General features: G+C 41.5%; 1 protein-coding gene across 1 annotated transcript in view; it reads left to right on the forward strand.

Moving 5' to 3' along the window:
- PLD5 (phospholipase D family member 5) overlaps positions 1 to 17,791 on the forward strand; it is a 1,381,847-nt gene that overhangs the window by 696,826 nt on the left and 667,230 nt on the right. Inside the window, exon 5 of the mRNA XM_078646903.1 lies at positions 8,321 to 8,448. Within this exon, the coding sequence (XP_078503029.1) occupies positions 8,321 to 8,448 (128 nt within the window). The remainder of the gene's footprint in view (positions 1 to 8,320; positions 8,449 to 17,791) is intronic.

Raw genomic sequence — 17,791 nt, forward strand, 5'->3', positions numbered from 1 at the left:
CTGCCACTGCAGTGTCTGTGCGCAGTTTGATACTGACATGTCGACTTGGCAAGTCTACCCACTTACCAGGCCCTAACAGTCCCTTTTCTCACATGTGAGTCACCCCTAAGGTAGGCCTAAGGGACCCCTCTGGGCAGGATGTGGTGTATGTGAAAGATAGGACATGCCCTGATGTGTATGGCATGTCCTGGTAGTGAAATACTGCCAATTTCATTTTTCACTATTGAAAGGCTGTCTGTCCCATAGGACAGAATGGAAGTTTATTTATAACACCTTATAAATATAACTTACCATTGGGACAAGATGGGAAAGTGAAGTTTAGTATGCCTGAAATCAGAATGTTAAGATGCATTTTTTGGTGAGGGGGATTTTTACATTCTGGGGTTGAAAATACCACTTTTAGAAAGTAGGTATTTACTTGCTAAGCCATCCAGTGTGCCTCTGCTAGGTTGTGTATTGACTGTCTGGCTTTGGAGTGACAGGGGCTGGGGATGTGCATTCTGTTCAAACAGCCACTTGGGTGGGTGAGGTGTGTCCTGCATTTCCAAGGTGAGTCAGGGCTGTGCTGAATAGACTTGGGCTGCATTTAGAGTAGGGGGAGGTGATTTCCTTTTCACCTGAATGGGCCTGGTCTGCCTTACACAATGCAGTCTCCACCTCCTGCCAGGAATCTGCACCAGATAGGACCGAACTGGTTTTGAGTAAGCACAGGGATTCTCTGCCACCAGAGAACAAAGGATTTTCCTGTATAAATATTGGGGCCCACACTTCAGAACTTTAGATTACTTTGGACTTCGAGAGGAACCTCTGACAAGGACGAAGACCTGGAAGAAACTAGAGGAGGAGTACTGTCTCTTTGCTGTGTGCTGTCTGGGGTTGGCCTGTAGTAGCTGTTTCTACCAAGGAGAGGAACTGTGTGTGTATCCTGCTTGAGAAAAGTCTCCAAGGGCTTAGAAGTGGAGCTTGCCCCCCGTCATAAGGTCTCAGGAACAGCAAAGACCTCACCATCCTTCTGGGCACCACCTCTGGAACCGCTGGTTTCAGTCGCCGCAGAAGACAAGGGAAACTGACTCTGTCACTGAGTCCGTCACAGTTTTGGGCTCCTGAAGGCCTCGCAGAAAGGACCGGCACACTTCGTTCTGCATCCTTGGTCTCACCGACACCGTCTGGACGATCGCCACCGAGCCGATGCTTGCACCGCTTCCTGTGGGCACCGCACTCCGCACCACCTCATCTCACTCTGTCTGGATGTCACAACACTGTTGCTGCTTGACCGGTAAATCGACCAGCTCCGTCGCCTGCACCGCAACCTGCCAGCACTGCATTGAGCAAGCCTCACACTGCACCGTAAGCCTTGGGTTCAGCAACGCCGTCTGGAAGATCGTCACCGAACTGCTGCCTGCACTGCATCGTGAGGGCACCGCACCCTGCACCACTTCCATTTGTTTGCAACGCATCCGAGAATGTTGCCCTCGACTGACTGACTCGCACCTATGTGCAGGCCACAACGAGTAAAGGTACTGTTCAAGAGTCTGTCAATGCTTAAGCTGACGTGGACTGATGCCGTCGGTTGGAACTGTTAGACTTTTGTTGTTTCAAAATCCAGGTAGCCCCGGACAGAGCTATCGACTCGGAAGAACTGTGTTTGCCAGCTATTTATGTAATTTAAAGATTTTCTTGCAAAGTAACTTTTTTGATAGTCTTGTAGTGTGGATTTTTATCGTATTTGGTCTTGTTTTTGTTTAGATAAAGATTACTTATTTTTATAAACTGGTAGGCTGTCCATTTGTAGTGTATTACTGTATGTGTGCACAAATGCTTTACACACTGCCTCTGAGATAGGTCTGTCTGCTTGTGCCAAGCTACCAAGGGGGTGAGCAAAGTTTTTTTTTTTAGAAGTGTATCCCACTTACCCTGACTAGGATGAAGGGTCCCTATTTGGCAAAGGGACCTGCCTCTGCCAATTAGAGACCCCCTTTTCTAACATTGATGTAATAGAAATATATGCAAATATGATAGTAAGTTTAGGGTTCATGTGAGTGCTTAGTTACGTGAGTGAAGCAAACACAAGAAGATGATGGGCGGAGCACTGAAAATGTTCAGACACTCCCAGTCACTATTACAGCTGAAATGAATCTGTCATCGTTCTTTAGCTCAGTTCACCACCCCAGTTCAGACCCAACCATATGCAAATCATTCTTGACCCTGTTCCTTATGGGAACAGTTCAGCCCAAACTGCCAAGCCAGGTCTTCTTATGACCGGAAATTGGCATCCTGGTACCGGTTTTGGGGTAATACCCCTTATCAGCCACGCTAGCTTGAATCCAGTGGCAAAGTAAGCAAGAGACCTACTTCTGGGCATATCCTGCCAACTGAGGGTGAACAAAGCAAACACAAGGAGATGATGGACGGAGCTCTGAAACTTTTCAGACACTCACCCCCAGTCACCATTAGATCTGGGTTGAATCCATCATCGTTCTTTAGCTCAAATCCCCACCCCAGTTCAGACCTAGCCATGTGCCAATCAGTCTTGACCCTGTTCCTCATGGGAACAGTTCAGCCCAAACTGCCAAGCCAGGTCTTCCCTGGACAGGAAACAAGCATCCTGGGACCGGTTTCGGGGTAACACCCCTCATCATCCAGGTGCCAAGACTAATTTGCATATGGCTGGGTCTGAACTTGGGTGGCGAAGTAAGCTAAAGAGCAATGATGGATTCAACCCAGGTCTTTGACTGGGAGTGAGAGTCTGAAAAGTTTCAGCGCTCCGTCCATCATCTCTTGTGTATGCTTAGTTACTTGAGTGGTCAGGAACTTATGCTGATGCTGTGGTTGCCCAAAATATTTGGGGTCCATATGGTTGTAGGGTTTAATAGTAACCTGTGCTCGTTCTCAGTTAACGTCACCCAATAAGATTCCCACCTTCTTCTATAATTCCTTCAAAAGCGAAGCACAGATATCTGGCTTCGATTATCATAAATCGATAAAGTTGGCAATAGAAACATCTTTTGTTTATAGTGCTTCGAAATGGCAAAAGTGCTGTTTTTATTGCTATTAAGCACATATTATTATTATCCTTAGTATTATTGTTGTTATTATTATTAGTAGTAGTAGTACATCATTATTATTATTATTCAAGAGAAAAGTGAAGACTGAACTGACAACACACTGTAGTCGTGCCCCTGTTGCCTACCCCTTGCAATGGAACTTTCTTGTGTGTCTGAGGAATAAAAGGAGTTATGATCAATTTCAGTTTGTGATTATAGTGTAACCCATTTGATCTTACAGTAAAGGTCAGGGTCAATAATTTAGATTAAGTATGGACGTATTACAAATTCAGAGCCAAAGTAATATAAATCAGTCTTAGAAACGTAGCATAAAAAATACAGAATCACCAACGGAAAGCCAAATTTGTGCACAAAATGTATCCTCAATAACAGAGAGCAAATAAGGAATTTAGTAGCCACAATACAAAGGATAAGAAATACAGTCTGATGGTTAGATTGAAAGTTTCTGTCCTCCTGCCTATGATGCATGAGGGAATAAGCTACGCTATTTAATGCTAGCTGAGGAGAACCTTAATTAGATCCAATAAAGTAGAAAGGTGTCAGCATAGCGGAGCTTCTGTAGAATTTCTTCAAAGAAAGAATATTGTACTGCATAAAGCCACACAACAGAAATATCGCAAAGAGGTCTGTAACTCTCCAAGTCTGAAAGGAATCTGAACGAAGCTGAAGTGTGTTGCTTAATTATACCCACAGAAAGAACCTTCTAGAATCCCATATCAAAGGTCTCATTAATGTCCATCTTCAAACAATACTTTTTGGCAGCTACACTTGCGACTCCCTTCTTTGATCCACAGGTTTCAGAACATCCTTGGATTTCCCCTCATCTCCTTATTCTGCACAGACAGGAGTTCGTTAGTCTTATTGTCTTTGTCAAGTGTACTCCTTGCCAACTTCCCTAGCTCTTTCACACAATGTACCTTTCTTTATTCATTACTTCATGAAACTGCTCCTGCAGAGGAGAGAAAGACATTGCACTCGAAGCAAACATGCATGTTGAAGGTTAAAACATTCCGAAATCTAAATCCTTAAGGCCTTTGGTCAATTTTAGTATAGTAAGCATCTCAATACATGTGTGATTACAGATACATAGACAGTCACATTACAAATGCGAAATGTTATTCATATTATAGCCTTATAGCTTGCCGTAGAGGGCTATACCAGCTATTAAAGTCCCTCTCCAGCGTTAAAGGCCCCGAGCCAAAGGCGAGGGCCTTTAACAAGGGAGAGGGACTTTAATAGCCAGTATAGCCCAGCTACGAAGGGCTATAAGGCTATTAGAACATTCTGGCACTAGAATGTTCTAACAAAAAAGAACAGGGTCCTTGAAGCCTTTATTCACAGCCAGAGCTGTGAACAAAGAATCATTGGAATGTTGGAGCTCTAGGCTTATACCAGCCATTATAAGCCCGGAGCACTCCATTGTTTTCAGTGGAGCTCCCAACATTCCAATGTTCTAATTCTCGTTATATAATATATGCAAACTGGTATTTAAATGAGTATGTGTATCCATAAGGATTAACAATGTAATTCGAGCCAAACACATGCAGATATATATCAGAGCTGCAATTCATTGTTACTGTAAAGGAAAACGTTAATGTGCACACACATATAAATGTCAAGATTACACGATTAATGCACTTTCTATATTGGTTCAAGAGCACTACACCTCATTAATCATATTAGGTCACACTAATGCCTAAGGACATAAGTAGACATATATGGCCTAATCAATTATGAAACAGTGGAGCAAACATTACGCTGCTCTAGAACCATTTTTTATTCACTGGTGGCATTGTCAGGTGGCTACCATACTTTGCAGTCAGAAAAGCCACCAGAGTCGCCCTCAGAAGCTCTGTTTTCTGTGGATTGTTGGAAAGGCAAATCAAGTCTCAAATCCCTACCAACAGAGTGAACGATCTGGTCGGTGCCTGTCTAGGTAGTAGGTACCATATAACTGGTGTTTAGTACACAGAGGCTAACCGAACCATGGCTGACACTTGAGCAATAGATACGCGAAAGATATCCATGGAGTCTACATTATGCGGTGACTGGAAAGGGTTGTCAGTAACCTTCATCAGACTAGAGCTGCAAATACGAAGAGCAACCATAGAGACCACAAAGCTTCCACCGTGATGATATGCACATTTTATTTGCTGCTGTCACTTATTTGCCGTCAATTCTTGTGGCTTTTCCTGCTTCCTCGTTTTTACTTTGCACAATGGTATGTCCTTAGTTTTCTATTTCCCTGGTAATACGTTTTCGAGTTTTCTTTCTGGGTTAGTGGGTTGTAAAGAAATCAATGAAAGAAAACAGAAAATAAATGTCGAGTTTAAATTCCATGCCAAGTTTTTGTAAAAAGAGAAAACAACTCAATATGTTAAGTCAAACTAAAATAAGGGACATTTTGCAGTGGATTCGGTAAATAAACAAAAGAAGAAATGTCAATGGAAACAGGAAAACTAACCAAATTGGACAAATTGGGCCTAGTCACCTCAATCTGCCAACAAACACATGCACAATGTTGGATTGAAGTTGGTGATTTACAAATACATTTGCAAGGCCATTTGTTTATGCTGCAGAGTAGTTTTTCTTTCTGCGTAGAGTGCATGCCCTTTTGGGTATGTTTTCCGTTCCACATTTCTACTTGTTGCTTATTTTTCGTACTTACTTATAACGTTATCTTTCCTTTAGTTTGCATAAACTTGGTATGGAATTTAAGTTCTGCATTTATTTAACTGTATTTTTCTTTGATGGAATTGCTACGTAAACCCTCTTATAAAAATATTTTCACATTTACTTATTGTTCAGTACAACCTATCCAAGGTGATCGAGATTTCCTTCAATTAAACTGGTTTACCTTTAAGGGATCTTCTCTCTTGGGAGTGTGGGAATTCAGCCACCGCTCACATCAAAAGACTGTGGGGTCTCTCTCCATAGGGGCGAACACATGAATAGGAAAAATAATAATAAAAACGAACAAAGAAAACAAACAAAGAAGAGAATGGAGAAGAGGAAGCAGAAGAGGAAGATGGGACTATTGCTTATTAATGTTATGTTATGTTATTGTGATTTTTATAGCGCACAGCTGCCCCAGCAAAGGGGCGTCCCGGCGCTATTGACTGGCAGAAGGAAAATACCAATACATAACTGAACAGAAAGCAAAAAAGAATAGCCCAAGGGCGCTCTTATGGGCCAGGAGGGAAGAGGAATGTTTTGATGGCCCTCCTGAAAGCAGACAAGTCCTCTAGGGCACGGATATGAGCTGGCAGTAAGTTCCAGAGCTTGGCCGCGAGGTAACGGAAAGACCGACCTCCGGCCCGAGAACGTTTGAATCGTGGAACTGTGGCCAGATTTTGACCCAATGACCTCAAAGAGCGGGAGGGAACATATGTGGTGAGAAGATGCGCCAAAATCTGGGGGGAAGACAGCTTGAGAATTTTAAAAGAAAGACAAAGAGTCTTAAACTCGATCCTTTGAGCCATGGGGAGCCAATGGAGCTTATGAATGGTTGCTTTCGCCGAGCAGAACCTAGGTAAGCCCACCAGGGCTCTGGCCGCAGCGTTCTGAACACGTTGCATCCGGATGACTTCCGCCTGATTGGCCACCAACAAGAGTGAACTCGCATAATCTAATCGCGAGAGTATAGTGGCCTGGATTATCAATTGTCTGGTCGGGGCATCAAAAAATTTCAGGACTGGCCTAAGCTCACGCAATATACCGAAACAGGTAGCAGCTACTTTTTTGGTGTGTCCGCAAAAGCTAAGGGCGGGATCTAAACAGACACCCAAATTTTTCACCTCAGACACCGGGATGGGAGTTGGACCTAGCTCTGAGGGCCACCACTGATTGCCCCAGAGGTTGCTGCGTTTGCCCACGATTAGAACCTCTGTTTTCTTTGCATTAAGCTGCAAGCAGTTCGCTGTCATCCAGCCGGCCACTCCTGTCAGGCCATCCCTGAACCTAGAGGCCCCGGTGACTGCATCCCCGCTAAGGGCCACCGCCAGCTGCGTGTCGTTAGCATAGGATACCATATTCAGGCCCCACTGCTTGGCGACCGCAGCCAGCGGCTGCACATACAGGTTGAACAACGTGGGGCTAAGTGTCGACCCCTGAGGTACTCCCTGCTCAATGGAATAGGGCTTGGACTCAAATGGGGGTATAGCGACCCGGAATGTGCGATCTGCTAGAAATGACCGAAACCAATCCAGTGCCCTCCCAGAGACACCTGCTTCTCCCAGACGACGCAGCAGTATCACGTGTGAAACCGTGTCAAACTGAGTTCAAGTAACACCAGTGCCGCAGTCTGACCGGAATCCAACACGAAACGCAGATGTTCCGTCATAGCAAGGAGAGATGTCTCGGTGCTATGACCTGCCCGAAACCCATTCTGACAAGGGTCAAGGATATCAGCGGTTTGGAGGTGTTTCGACAGGGTCTCATTCACATGAGCCTCAGCAACTTTAGCGGCCCACGGGAGAAGAGAAATTGGGCGATAATTCTCTAATTTAAGCGGGTCCCGCGCAGGTTTCTTCAAGATAGGCGTGACATAGGCCTGTTTCCATTTGGTGGGTACTATGCCAGAAGAGAACGAAAGATTGATAAGGTCGCGGACAGGGGGAAGGCACACAGCAGCCGACTCTCTCAACTGCACAGGTCTAAGCGGATCCGCTGGAGACCCAGATTTAACTTTCGCCGTCAGCCTGTCCAACTCCACTTCAGAAATGCCAGGAAGTACCGATAGAACCACGTTAGTGGTAGAGCTGGGCCTCTGGTCCTCACTCTGGAGGACGACGCTAGGGAAGGAGCGATAGATGGTCTGCACCTTTTCCAGGAAAAAGGTAGCAAGTTCTTCACAGTGAGACTCAGAACAGATCTCAGCTGCGGGGGCTCTTTTGGCAGTCAAGTCTTTAAGGACTTTAAAAATCAGCTTGGTGGGATTGGAGCTACGTTTGAACTCTTGGGGGTAATAGGCCGCACGAGCCCTGTAACAGAAACCAAATTATTTCTAGGTGCTTTATATAGCAACATAAATATAAATTATACTACTTAACAAACTCATTTTATTGTGTTGAAGTGCTTCAAGAAGTGGCACATATGCACCAAAAGCTGAGGCAATGCAACGAATGACAGACACCGCCAGCAGTACACTTGCATCTAAAACCCTTGAACAGCTGCTTGTCCACAGTGGAATATTGTGCACAGAAGAAGCTCTCTCGCATCGTATCTTACTGATTTAACAATGTTTTTCTTCACAGACGCAGAGGTACTGTACCTGAACATGACAGCTTTCACAGAAGGCCGGCTCCACGCATCTTTTTGGGTTGTTGACAGAAAACACATATACATCGGGAGTGCCAGTTTGGACCGACAATCACTAGGACAGGTTGGTGTGCTAAATCCAAATATTTCAATCATCTCCGTCCTTAATGAAATCGTGGAAATGCTCTATTACATTCAATGTGTGTAAAATGACTGTGTTTATTGAGGCTGTAAAGCTGGCTTTGATGGAGGGAGAAGAGCCTGTGAGCTCAGATTAGGTCACTGTACAAAAAAAAATAATTACCAATCAAGGCAATCAATGGGCCAGCTAAACCACCTTTTGATATTTTGAATATTTAATATTTGTGCTGGTTTTGTAGGGCTCTCGCATATCAAGACTGATCGCTGTCATGGCTCTGGCAGTTCGGCTAATGGCTCCAGGTGCTCCTTTCACCCACCATACCCTATGTCTGTCGTGCTTATGTTTGTTGTGGTTGCCAAAGTCCCTGTGAGCCTCTATCTATATCCCATGTTTCCATCCGCCTGTTACTCCCCTATCATAATTTCAGGTTTAGAGAACCCTTTTCATTTTGTGATGGCCACTCCTTTCACTCATACAGCTTCCCTTCACTCATACAGCTTCCCTTCACTCATACAGCTTCAGGAAGTAATATATAGCAGCACCAGTGGCCCTAACTAAAGACAGCGAAGATGACAGTGATGAGTAAGCTTCCTGTGGTCAAGTTAAGAGTTGTGATACATACCCTGGAATAGTGTCCTATCAGCTTGAGCTATGCGAAAAGTTTATGCAGACCCCAGGAGACAATCCAAATAACCCTGCACCCATTTAAGGCGCATCAACTGAGGTTTCTTTGTAGACACACCGCCTGACCAGCGAAAATGAAGATCAAACACCCCGGTTAATATCTTCTAGTTATTTCTTGAATATTCAGCAGTCTTCCCTTTCAAATCCTGTACATTAGGCACTATTGGTACATGGTTGTCGGAAGACCTGTCTGACAAGAAGGTTTGTACACAGCCATGTACTAGTCCATCCAAAGACACTGGTACTCCCTGATATTTTCTAAAGTGCAAGTGTCATTGTGGGAATCCAACTTAAGGTATTTACACGACTCATTCCTCATTTAATCTCTAGCTTTCTGATTTGACAAAACTCACTGTCAAGGCATAGATTGTCTTCAACTTCCTGGATTTATCTGAACAGTAGATAAACATACATTTTAAGTCTTAGCTACATACAGCTTTTGCTGGCTTTTGGACAGACCTATTATTTCTAATTTGAATATGCCTGTGTTCTAATCTTCCTCTGAGGGACTGCTCAGAAAGTGAAGGGATAGTGTATGCATCTATGTTTGTAATGGATCCACAGTGATAGACCCCAGGTCACATTTAAGTCTTGACAACAACACATATTTTTTGTAATACATAACAAATACTTAGAGTAGGTTTCAGGCTAGCCCATTGTTCATGACTGGATGACTTTCTAGTTTATCTCAGTTGTCTCCTTTTGACTGAAGGGCTTTCCTCCCTATTATTGCGCTTGTCCCACCCAACAGTTGTTCACCCTGTCAGTGTACTGAATGGTTGACTTGTATCCTACCACAGTTGACATTGCTAGCACTCAATAATGACATTGCTTGCACTCAGGGAACTACTTTTATGTTGTTCCTTCAAGCACTCCATGGGAGTGCTGGTCTGTCCTTGCTCTCTCCCCCATGTGCTGTTTAAACATTCAATTTGCCCTAGCCCCTTGCTTTGATGTTGCTTTTTCAGCTCATCCATTGCCTCACCGACCCCTCTTCATTCTGCTCCTATATTTGAAATATCTCCCATTCCCACTTCACTACTCTTTTGGTCACCCAGCTCTCTCCACTTTCTGCCATCCTTATCACACCTATAATTTGAAACCTTTTTCGCCTGGCGTGATTGACAGGAATCCTTTTTCAAATGGTTTTTACACTGGTTTTGAATTATTGAACAGTTGGTATTATTTGAATAAACCTATTTAAAGATGGTCTATGCAGATGCACATTTTTCAAAACCTGTCGTAAAATCAATACCCCAATCTACTCATGCTTTGCTGCATGCAGTCCACATTTAACCCCATGCATGTCTACAACAAATTGAAATTTGGGTTGGTACATGTTGTGTGAGTCAAGTGTTTCCATGAACTGTGCATCTGTTGACCAAGTTTACTTGGCAAATCTATGCAGATCTGCAGTTTTTTTGTGCCTATATCTTTTTCCAATGGATGCAAATTTGAGGCATGTAATTACTGTTGTCAAACTGTAGAAGAATGGTGGCTTGATAGGTTTCATTTTGGGGCATTACCTGTGAAGCAGAGGGATTTACAAACTGGTATTGCACTTTATATATATTATTGCTAGTTGTATTTGTAACTAGTTATATGGCTCTTTGATGAATCTGAGCATAAGTTGCATTTTTTGAAGGGCCAAATTTCTTCCTATTTCTAGGTATATTGCATTGCATTACATTGAGTTGTACTGTAGAAGGATACACTGATCTGTCCATCAAAAATGTTAATAAGTTCAGGGAAACTGATTTGAAGCATTGACAATCCAAAAAGAGGAATGACTTACAAAAATGATAAGGATGGCTAATTTGATTGATTAATTGGTTGACTTAAAATCTGCAGACTGTGCCAAATACCCAATAGTGTCCTGGTGTTCGAGTTAAAAGAAGGAAAGATGGTTTATGATTGAAAGATATGAATTTTCAATGAGCTAGACAAATTGAGAAGATATTGGTCTGCACAAACGGCAGGTGGAAGCTTGCTCCATGCCTGTGCAGTCAAGAACAAAAAGGACTGGTCACCATCCTTGAAAACGAAGGGATGTTTACTACATGGGAAGAACTGGAACGAAGAACTCTCGAGTGGGAGTAACGAGAGAACAGATATGTCATGTAATTATTTAGTGCCAAGGCAAGCATAGTTTTTTTTTTTACATAGCACAAATCCTCAAAGAGGGAGCACTTATATACCAGCTGCCAAAGGAGTGAAGAAAGATGATGATAAATCGTAATGTATCTGTGGGGCCTTAGAACAACTCTGCTAACTGCATTCTTGATCAGTTGTAGCCTGTCAAAGAGACAGTTGGACAGGCAATAAACAGAGTTACAATAATCTGTCCTATTACTGATGAGACAGTGTACCATAGTTTTCCTACCTAAATGCAATGGGAGGGGAAGAATGTTGCTGCAAACCCTCATTATAAAAATATTGGTGGCTCTAAGTTAATAAGAGTCTCAAAAGAGAATTTAGCGTCAAAACCTACTTCCAGATTGTGGGCCTTGGCAGAGGATTGCGATAGACTCCTAAGGACCCAGGCTACCAGTTTGAATTCCAGAAGGAGCAATTGCCAAATAACCAGATCTTTGTCTAGTCAGTGTTGAGTCTCAAGGAATTGGCACTTAATCCAGACAACCACAGAAGAAAGACACTTTGAATTGTTTATTAAGGGAGCCTTGCACTTCTTCCAATCACAATATGATCTATAGACGCTCTGTATATGAGTGGAATTGAAAGCCAAAGTAGGCAAAAGATCATCTAGTGGTGACACATATAGATTAAAAAGTATAGGCTCAATGAAGAGCCCTGTGGGATGGGGTTAACTTTAGAGTGGGTGTGCAGGACCCAAGCCCAGGGCGTGCACCTTCAGAAGGGTACAAGATCTGGCTTCAGCAGTCTCTCTCTGACCTGGCTGCAAAGCAAAGTGTGTTAAATACTCAACCCCATGTTCAAATTTTGGCTGGTTTTCTTTTCACGGCCCTCCTTTCTTTTACCCCCATCGCTTTCCTCCAGCCCGCCAATTTTGATTTTGCCCAGGGCACTATCTGTCCAAAAGCCACCTCTACCTGCAGACCGCACAAGTAATGATTTTAAAGGTGGAGCAATCATGAGCAAGGGGCGCAGCCTGCTTGTGTTCCTTTAAGAAGGATGAAAACCATCTCAAAACATTCCCCTGGAGGCTGGCAGTACAAGTCTGTCCAGGAGGGTTGCTTGGGAAACCCGATCAACCCAATCAGGACATGAGTGTTATTTGTTCAGGAAAATTGAGCCGTGTGTCTATTTCTGGGGTAAAATGCGTCTTTGCATCAAAAATTGATTCAAGGATACATTTCACTGTTAAATATAGCAATAAAAGAGGGATTTGCATTTTGTTTGCGTATGTGTAATTCTGCATTGTTTCACTTATTTTTCCTGAAATTTTGTGTAATTACTCTAAAGCAAATTACGTGAATTTAGCACAGATTGGGACAGGCATTTCACAGTTACTTAATTTTGGCAAGAAGGACTGGACCTACATTACCACATTACATTAATCCACAGGGTTAAGATAATGTAATGCTTACTTTGATTCTTCCTTACTCAATTCATAGGACGTTTTCCTTGCATACATATTCCATACTTTGATTTGAATAATCCTGATTGTATATCTAATTGGTATCGTATAAACTCCATCATGTGTACCTTTTGTAACTTACTTGGTTCTATTGTAAAGCACTCTGACACCTTTGGGTAAAGCTCGCACTATGTAAAACTGTATAAAAAAATAAAATAAATATAACATGAGTAGAAATGATTGTAACTCCTGGCTGAGTGCATTGTTTGCGAATCACCCAGACAGAAACAAGTATATTACACATAAGGATGTCGAGTCTATCTGTGTTGAGTTTACAGAAAGCTGTTGCGGTTACGCAATGTATCAGCTGCTAAGAGCCACCAAGATGTTTGAAGTGAGTGTGTCTTAGAAAATGTGAGCCCAGTGGGCCAGGAAATTAAGGCAATTCACACCTATTCATAAATATGTCGTAATTCACAAACTATATCAATGCATTTTTCCCTCTTAATTGTATATTTACTCTAAACCTGAAGAATTCCGGTGCACGTTCTTCAGAAGAGCTGGACGAGTGCACGCATATACGCTATTTTCATCAGATCTGTCAGAGTTTTAAATGTCCCCATTTTCCTGATCCTAGGAATGCAGAATCTGTGTGATGTAAGGGTACCCCATGTATAGGATTTTGGAACGCATAGATGAAGGCATTATAAATGATGCATGGGGGGGACTGACACTTTTGTGAATCTGACCTCCGAGGCCCCCTCCACTGTTACTCATAGTAATCAATTGCATGTTACACCCTGCCCATTCACATATATGGTTTACGTCATTGAATGTGTATTTTTTATTAAAAGAATACATTTAACGAAAACAAGGTACTGTCCTCAGTAAGTCAAAATCATATTGAAGGCTTGTGGATATTAGGAGAGATGCTTAAAGGTAAATGGCCATGATAACATTCAATCTGTAAACTGTGTTTTTCTGAGTCAGTATTGCTTTACTGTGGCCATAACTTGTGTTTTGACCCCTGAACTTTGGAATAAACGTTTGCATATGTGCGTAATAGTACAATAGCTCTAAATGACTATTATTGGACCACATTGATTTTCACTGACATTCATGAATATACATATCGATGATCAAACAAGAATATGTCTGAACTACAAAAGACGGAGTTATTTGCTTAACAAATACATTTTTGCATGCATGTGCGTGCTTGGCTGGAAATTTAGCGGAAGGTTTTCTATCGAAGAATGTGTATTACAAGATGGGCACTAATGCTTGCTTTTTCCCAGTGATGCTTGGCAGACATTTTTTAATTGACCAAACTTGGTAGGTAGCCATACTGCACCAGTAACTTAAAAGAAAAAAAAAAACTTTGAAAACTGTTTATGATGGCAAAAAACAAGCGGCCCTACTTTGGAGCCCTCTCAAAAATATGAAAATAACATTTTTATGAATGTAAAGAGGAACCTAGGGCAGGAAGAGGAGAGCAAAAACAGAGCCTCCAGGGAGTAAAAAAAAGGGAAATGAAAGTGCACACCAGCACAAAATAAAGAAAGCGTCTTGACAGTTTTTTTGAAGCTGCTGAGTCCTTGTAAAAAAGTGAGTAAATAAATATAAAAGCAAAACTGTAAAATGGGACGGGGAGTACAGTGGGGAATGTGGAAAGGAGGAAAACAGAGAGCATGGGGGGAATATAAAACAGCAAGGCAGAGAGCAAGGAAACCCAATGCAGTCCTGCTGAGTGCTAAATGCGCGAGTATCTTCACATCCGCACTGGAAAGATACAACTCATCCAATGAGAACACTGAAACAACTTTGCTGCTGGGCAGGGCAAACACAAGAATAGGGAGGAGGGCTCACTGAATGAAAGCTGGCACTTGAGATAGACAATAAAGCCCTCCACTCATGAGAAAGGAACTGATCCGGATCCATTTGAAATATGTGGTATTTATAGGGGGAAAATTGGTCTTGCCAACAGGCTGCTAAAGCAGTCTGTATACAAGCCGTCTTGTTATGGAGACCTTCACGAGTAACATTATAGCACAAATATTTGAAGAGAGTCTAAAGAAGAATCAGGTTGTGAGGAAAAAGGTACATTAGCAATGTTATTTTCTATCTTTAAATACTTCACCAGGGATTATGTTTTGGTCATATTCACTCTGTTAGTAAGCTGGCCCTTAGAAATACCTTTTTAATTAAAAGGACATAACTGCTTGTTCAGTACTACTTGGGTTATAACCAAAGGTACATTTTAAGTATGCTTTAGGCATAGTTCAACCATTATATTGCGACAATATTCCAAACTTCCAACAATATTGTTCTAGAAAAAGTACCATTACCTTAAGTCCACAATGTGCTTTCTATAAATGGGCCACATAAGTAGTTATCCATTCCCTGTCCTTGCTCAGGGGCCCACATGCAACACCAACATGTATCTCTGCAGTGTTCTACAATATGTTTGGGACAGTGAACACAAAACGCAGTTTCAACTATATGCTTTAAGTGAGCACACAAATTATGAATTAAACCCAGATCTGTGATTTGGAGTGAATGTTTGATTTGTTTAGTCTTCCTTCCAGCAATTGTTCTTTTTGCTTTTGTCGTTTTAAGTAGGAAGGGTATGCCCAGACGTGGGTCCCATGCTCACTGTGCTCCTGCATTCAAGCTAGACTGGCTGATGAGGGGTAATAGCCCGAAACCAATCACAAAATGCTTGTTTCCAATCCTGGGAGGACCTTGCCTGACAGTTTTGGCTGGGCTGTTACTATTTGTTGCAGGGTCAAGACTGATTTGCATATCAGTGGGTCCAAACTGGGGTGGCATGGTGAGTATGGATTAAACCCAGATCTTTGACTGAGGGTGAATGTTTGATTTGTTCAGCATTCCGTCCAAACAAGCAACGGATAGCAGTAGGAATCAACAGTTGCACTACCCTAATATATACACGACAGTCAAAGCAAAACCTTATTTGCCAAAGTTGCCCACCTCTTAGGTCCACTGCTAAAGAACCTTAATTATACAGACAAGATAGAGAACAGAGATGCAACAATATATAATGCAGTGCATAAATCAAGTTGTTTTCCAAAAAGGTGTTCATATATGTTCACAAAAAAGAGTAATAATAATTCAATAGGCTTTATTCGATTTTCACTGTATAAAAATCATAAAAGCAAAAAAGAGTAGCGGTCCTTCAAGTTGTTCTTCAAATATTTTTATTGGAGTCTTCAAACAAAATCTTGACAGAGATGACAGCCAACGCGTTTCGCCCAGATTGGGCTTCCTCAGGGCAAAATGGTATTTTGAACGTCAACGGCACTGCAGTGAATATTTGAAGAACAACTTGAAGGACCGCTACTCTTTTTTGTGAACATATATGAACACCTTTTTGGAAAACAACTTGATTTATGCACTGCATTATATATTGTTGCCTCTCTGTTCTCTATCTGTTCAGCATTCCGTCCATCGTTTGCTCTTTTTGCTTTAGATGCAACCGTAGAACAGCTGATTCCTCACAGTTGAGTTCAGCATTATTATTAACCTTCATCTTACACATGAGGAAAGAGTAAGAGTAAGAAGACACAATATTTACTAACATTGTACTTTATCAGTCAACAAGGTATTTCTTTTAAAAGACAAAATTAGCAGAATGCTATGTTAAAATGTCTGTGCCCTTCTACTGCTAACATTTTGCATGATCACAGAGTCACATTTTTTAATATAACCAGTCACCAGAACCAAATGCTCAATATGAGAAACACCACAGTGTATAATCTATATAATATATGCAGAATGTCATATGGGGTCACATTACGAACAAAAGTTAATTTTGTAACAACTGGCCAATGATTCTGTCAGTGGCAGTCAAAGGTGCATATTCAAAATTCCTAAACCAAAAAAGTCCAATTGATATGATGCTAAGACTTCAGGGCTGTAGCATTCTTCATCAGGAACTAGTTGTTGTTTTGAAAGGGAACGGTTGAAGTGTATTTTAATAGAAACATGCTGACCTTTAAATTACTTAATACATTTGGCTGTCATTTTTTATTTGAAAGAATTTGATTTTAAATGTAGCTACTCTTCCCTATCGGTAGTCAGATACTAGATAATTTCTATTCAAAGTTCAGTTGTGTACTGTTTAGGGGTAATCATTGAACACGTCACTTTATATTGAAGTATTATTACATTTTAAGTTAACTGCAGTTTTACTGTGGAAGATTCCATATCTTTTTACTGGATCAATTACTATTCTAACTCCAGTTCTGGAATATTTAGAGAACTTGCTTGCCACAGATTCTTTGCACAGTAGTCATTACAAAAGTATTCTGAAAACAATTTTTGGGTCAAATCAGTTTTCAGTATCTTTGCTTTCCTACCAACACTCATAAAACAGGATTTCCTAATGGCTTTCTTAAGAAACATAAAGTAGCCATATGAGTCGTTAGTGCCTTGTATGTATTGAATTCGATTGTTGAATGATTTATCTCCCTATGTTTTCTCCTACTGATTTACTGATTGAAAAAGAGTAGTTCATTCACATTGCATTCATTCACCTGCAATATGCGCGACTGATTATAGGTTGCTTTTATAAACGTATATGGGTACATCCGGCGTGAAATACAGGCTAGTTTAAGTATGTTGCACATTATTAAACACAGTTCTCTAACTTAATTTAGATATGGGACATTAGTAAATAGAGGTTGTCCATATCAGCGCACAAAAGTGATTTCAGTTTTTCATGTTTTGCAACTAGCAACCCCTTACAAAGCATACATAGATTATGAACCCATGTAAAAAAAACTATAACAAACTATATAAGCAAAAGGCTATATTCAGGTTATAAATAAAGACATCTATGTATGTCTAATATATTTGCAAATCCAACCAATTCATAATATTATTGAATCTGAAAAGCTCCTATTTGCAACACCAAAACATATTTTTTTTAAAATGTCAGTAAGGTGAGAAAGCATGCTCGGTGCTCAGGCAAAAAGTTAAACACATGTGCAAATACATTATTTATATGTATCATGTTAAACGTGGCCCTCTCTGCAGGGCTACCCCCGAAACCTTTTGCCT

This window comes from Lissotriton helveticus, chromosome 6 (genome assembly GCF_964261635.1).
Source record: "Lissotriton helveticus chromosome 6, aLisHel1.1, whole genome shotgun sequence".
In the NCBI taxonomy this organism is placed as follows: domain Eukaryota; kingdom Metazoa; phylum Chordata; class Amphibia; order Caudata; family Salamandridae; genus Lissotriton; species Lissotriton helveticus.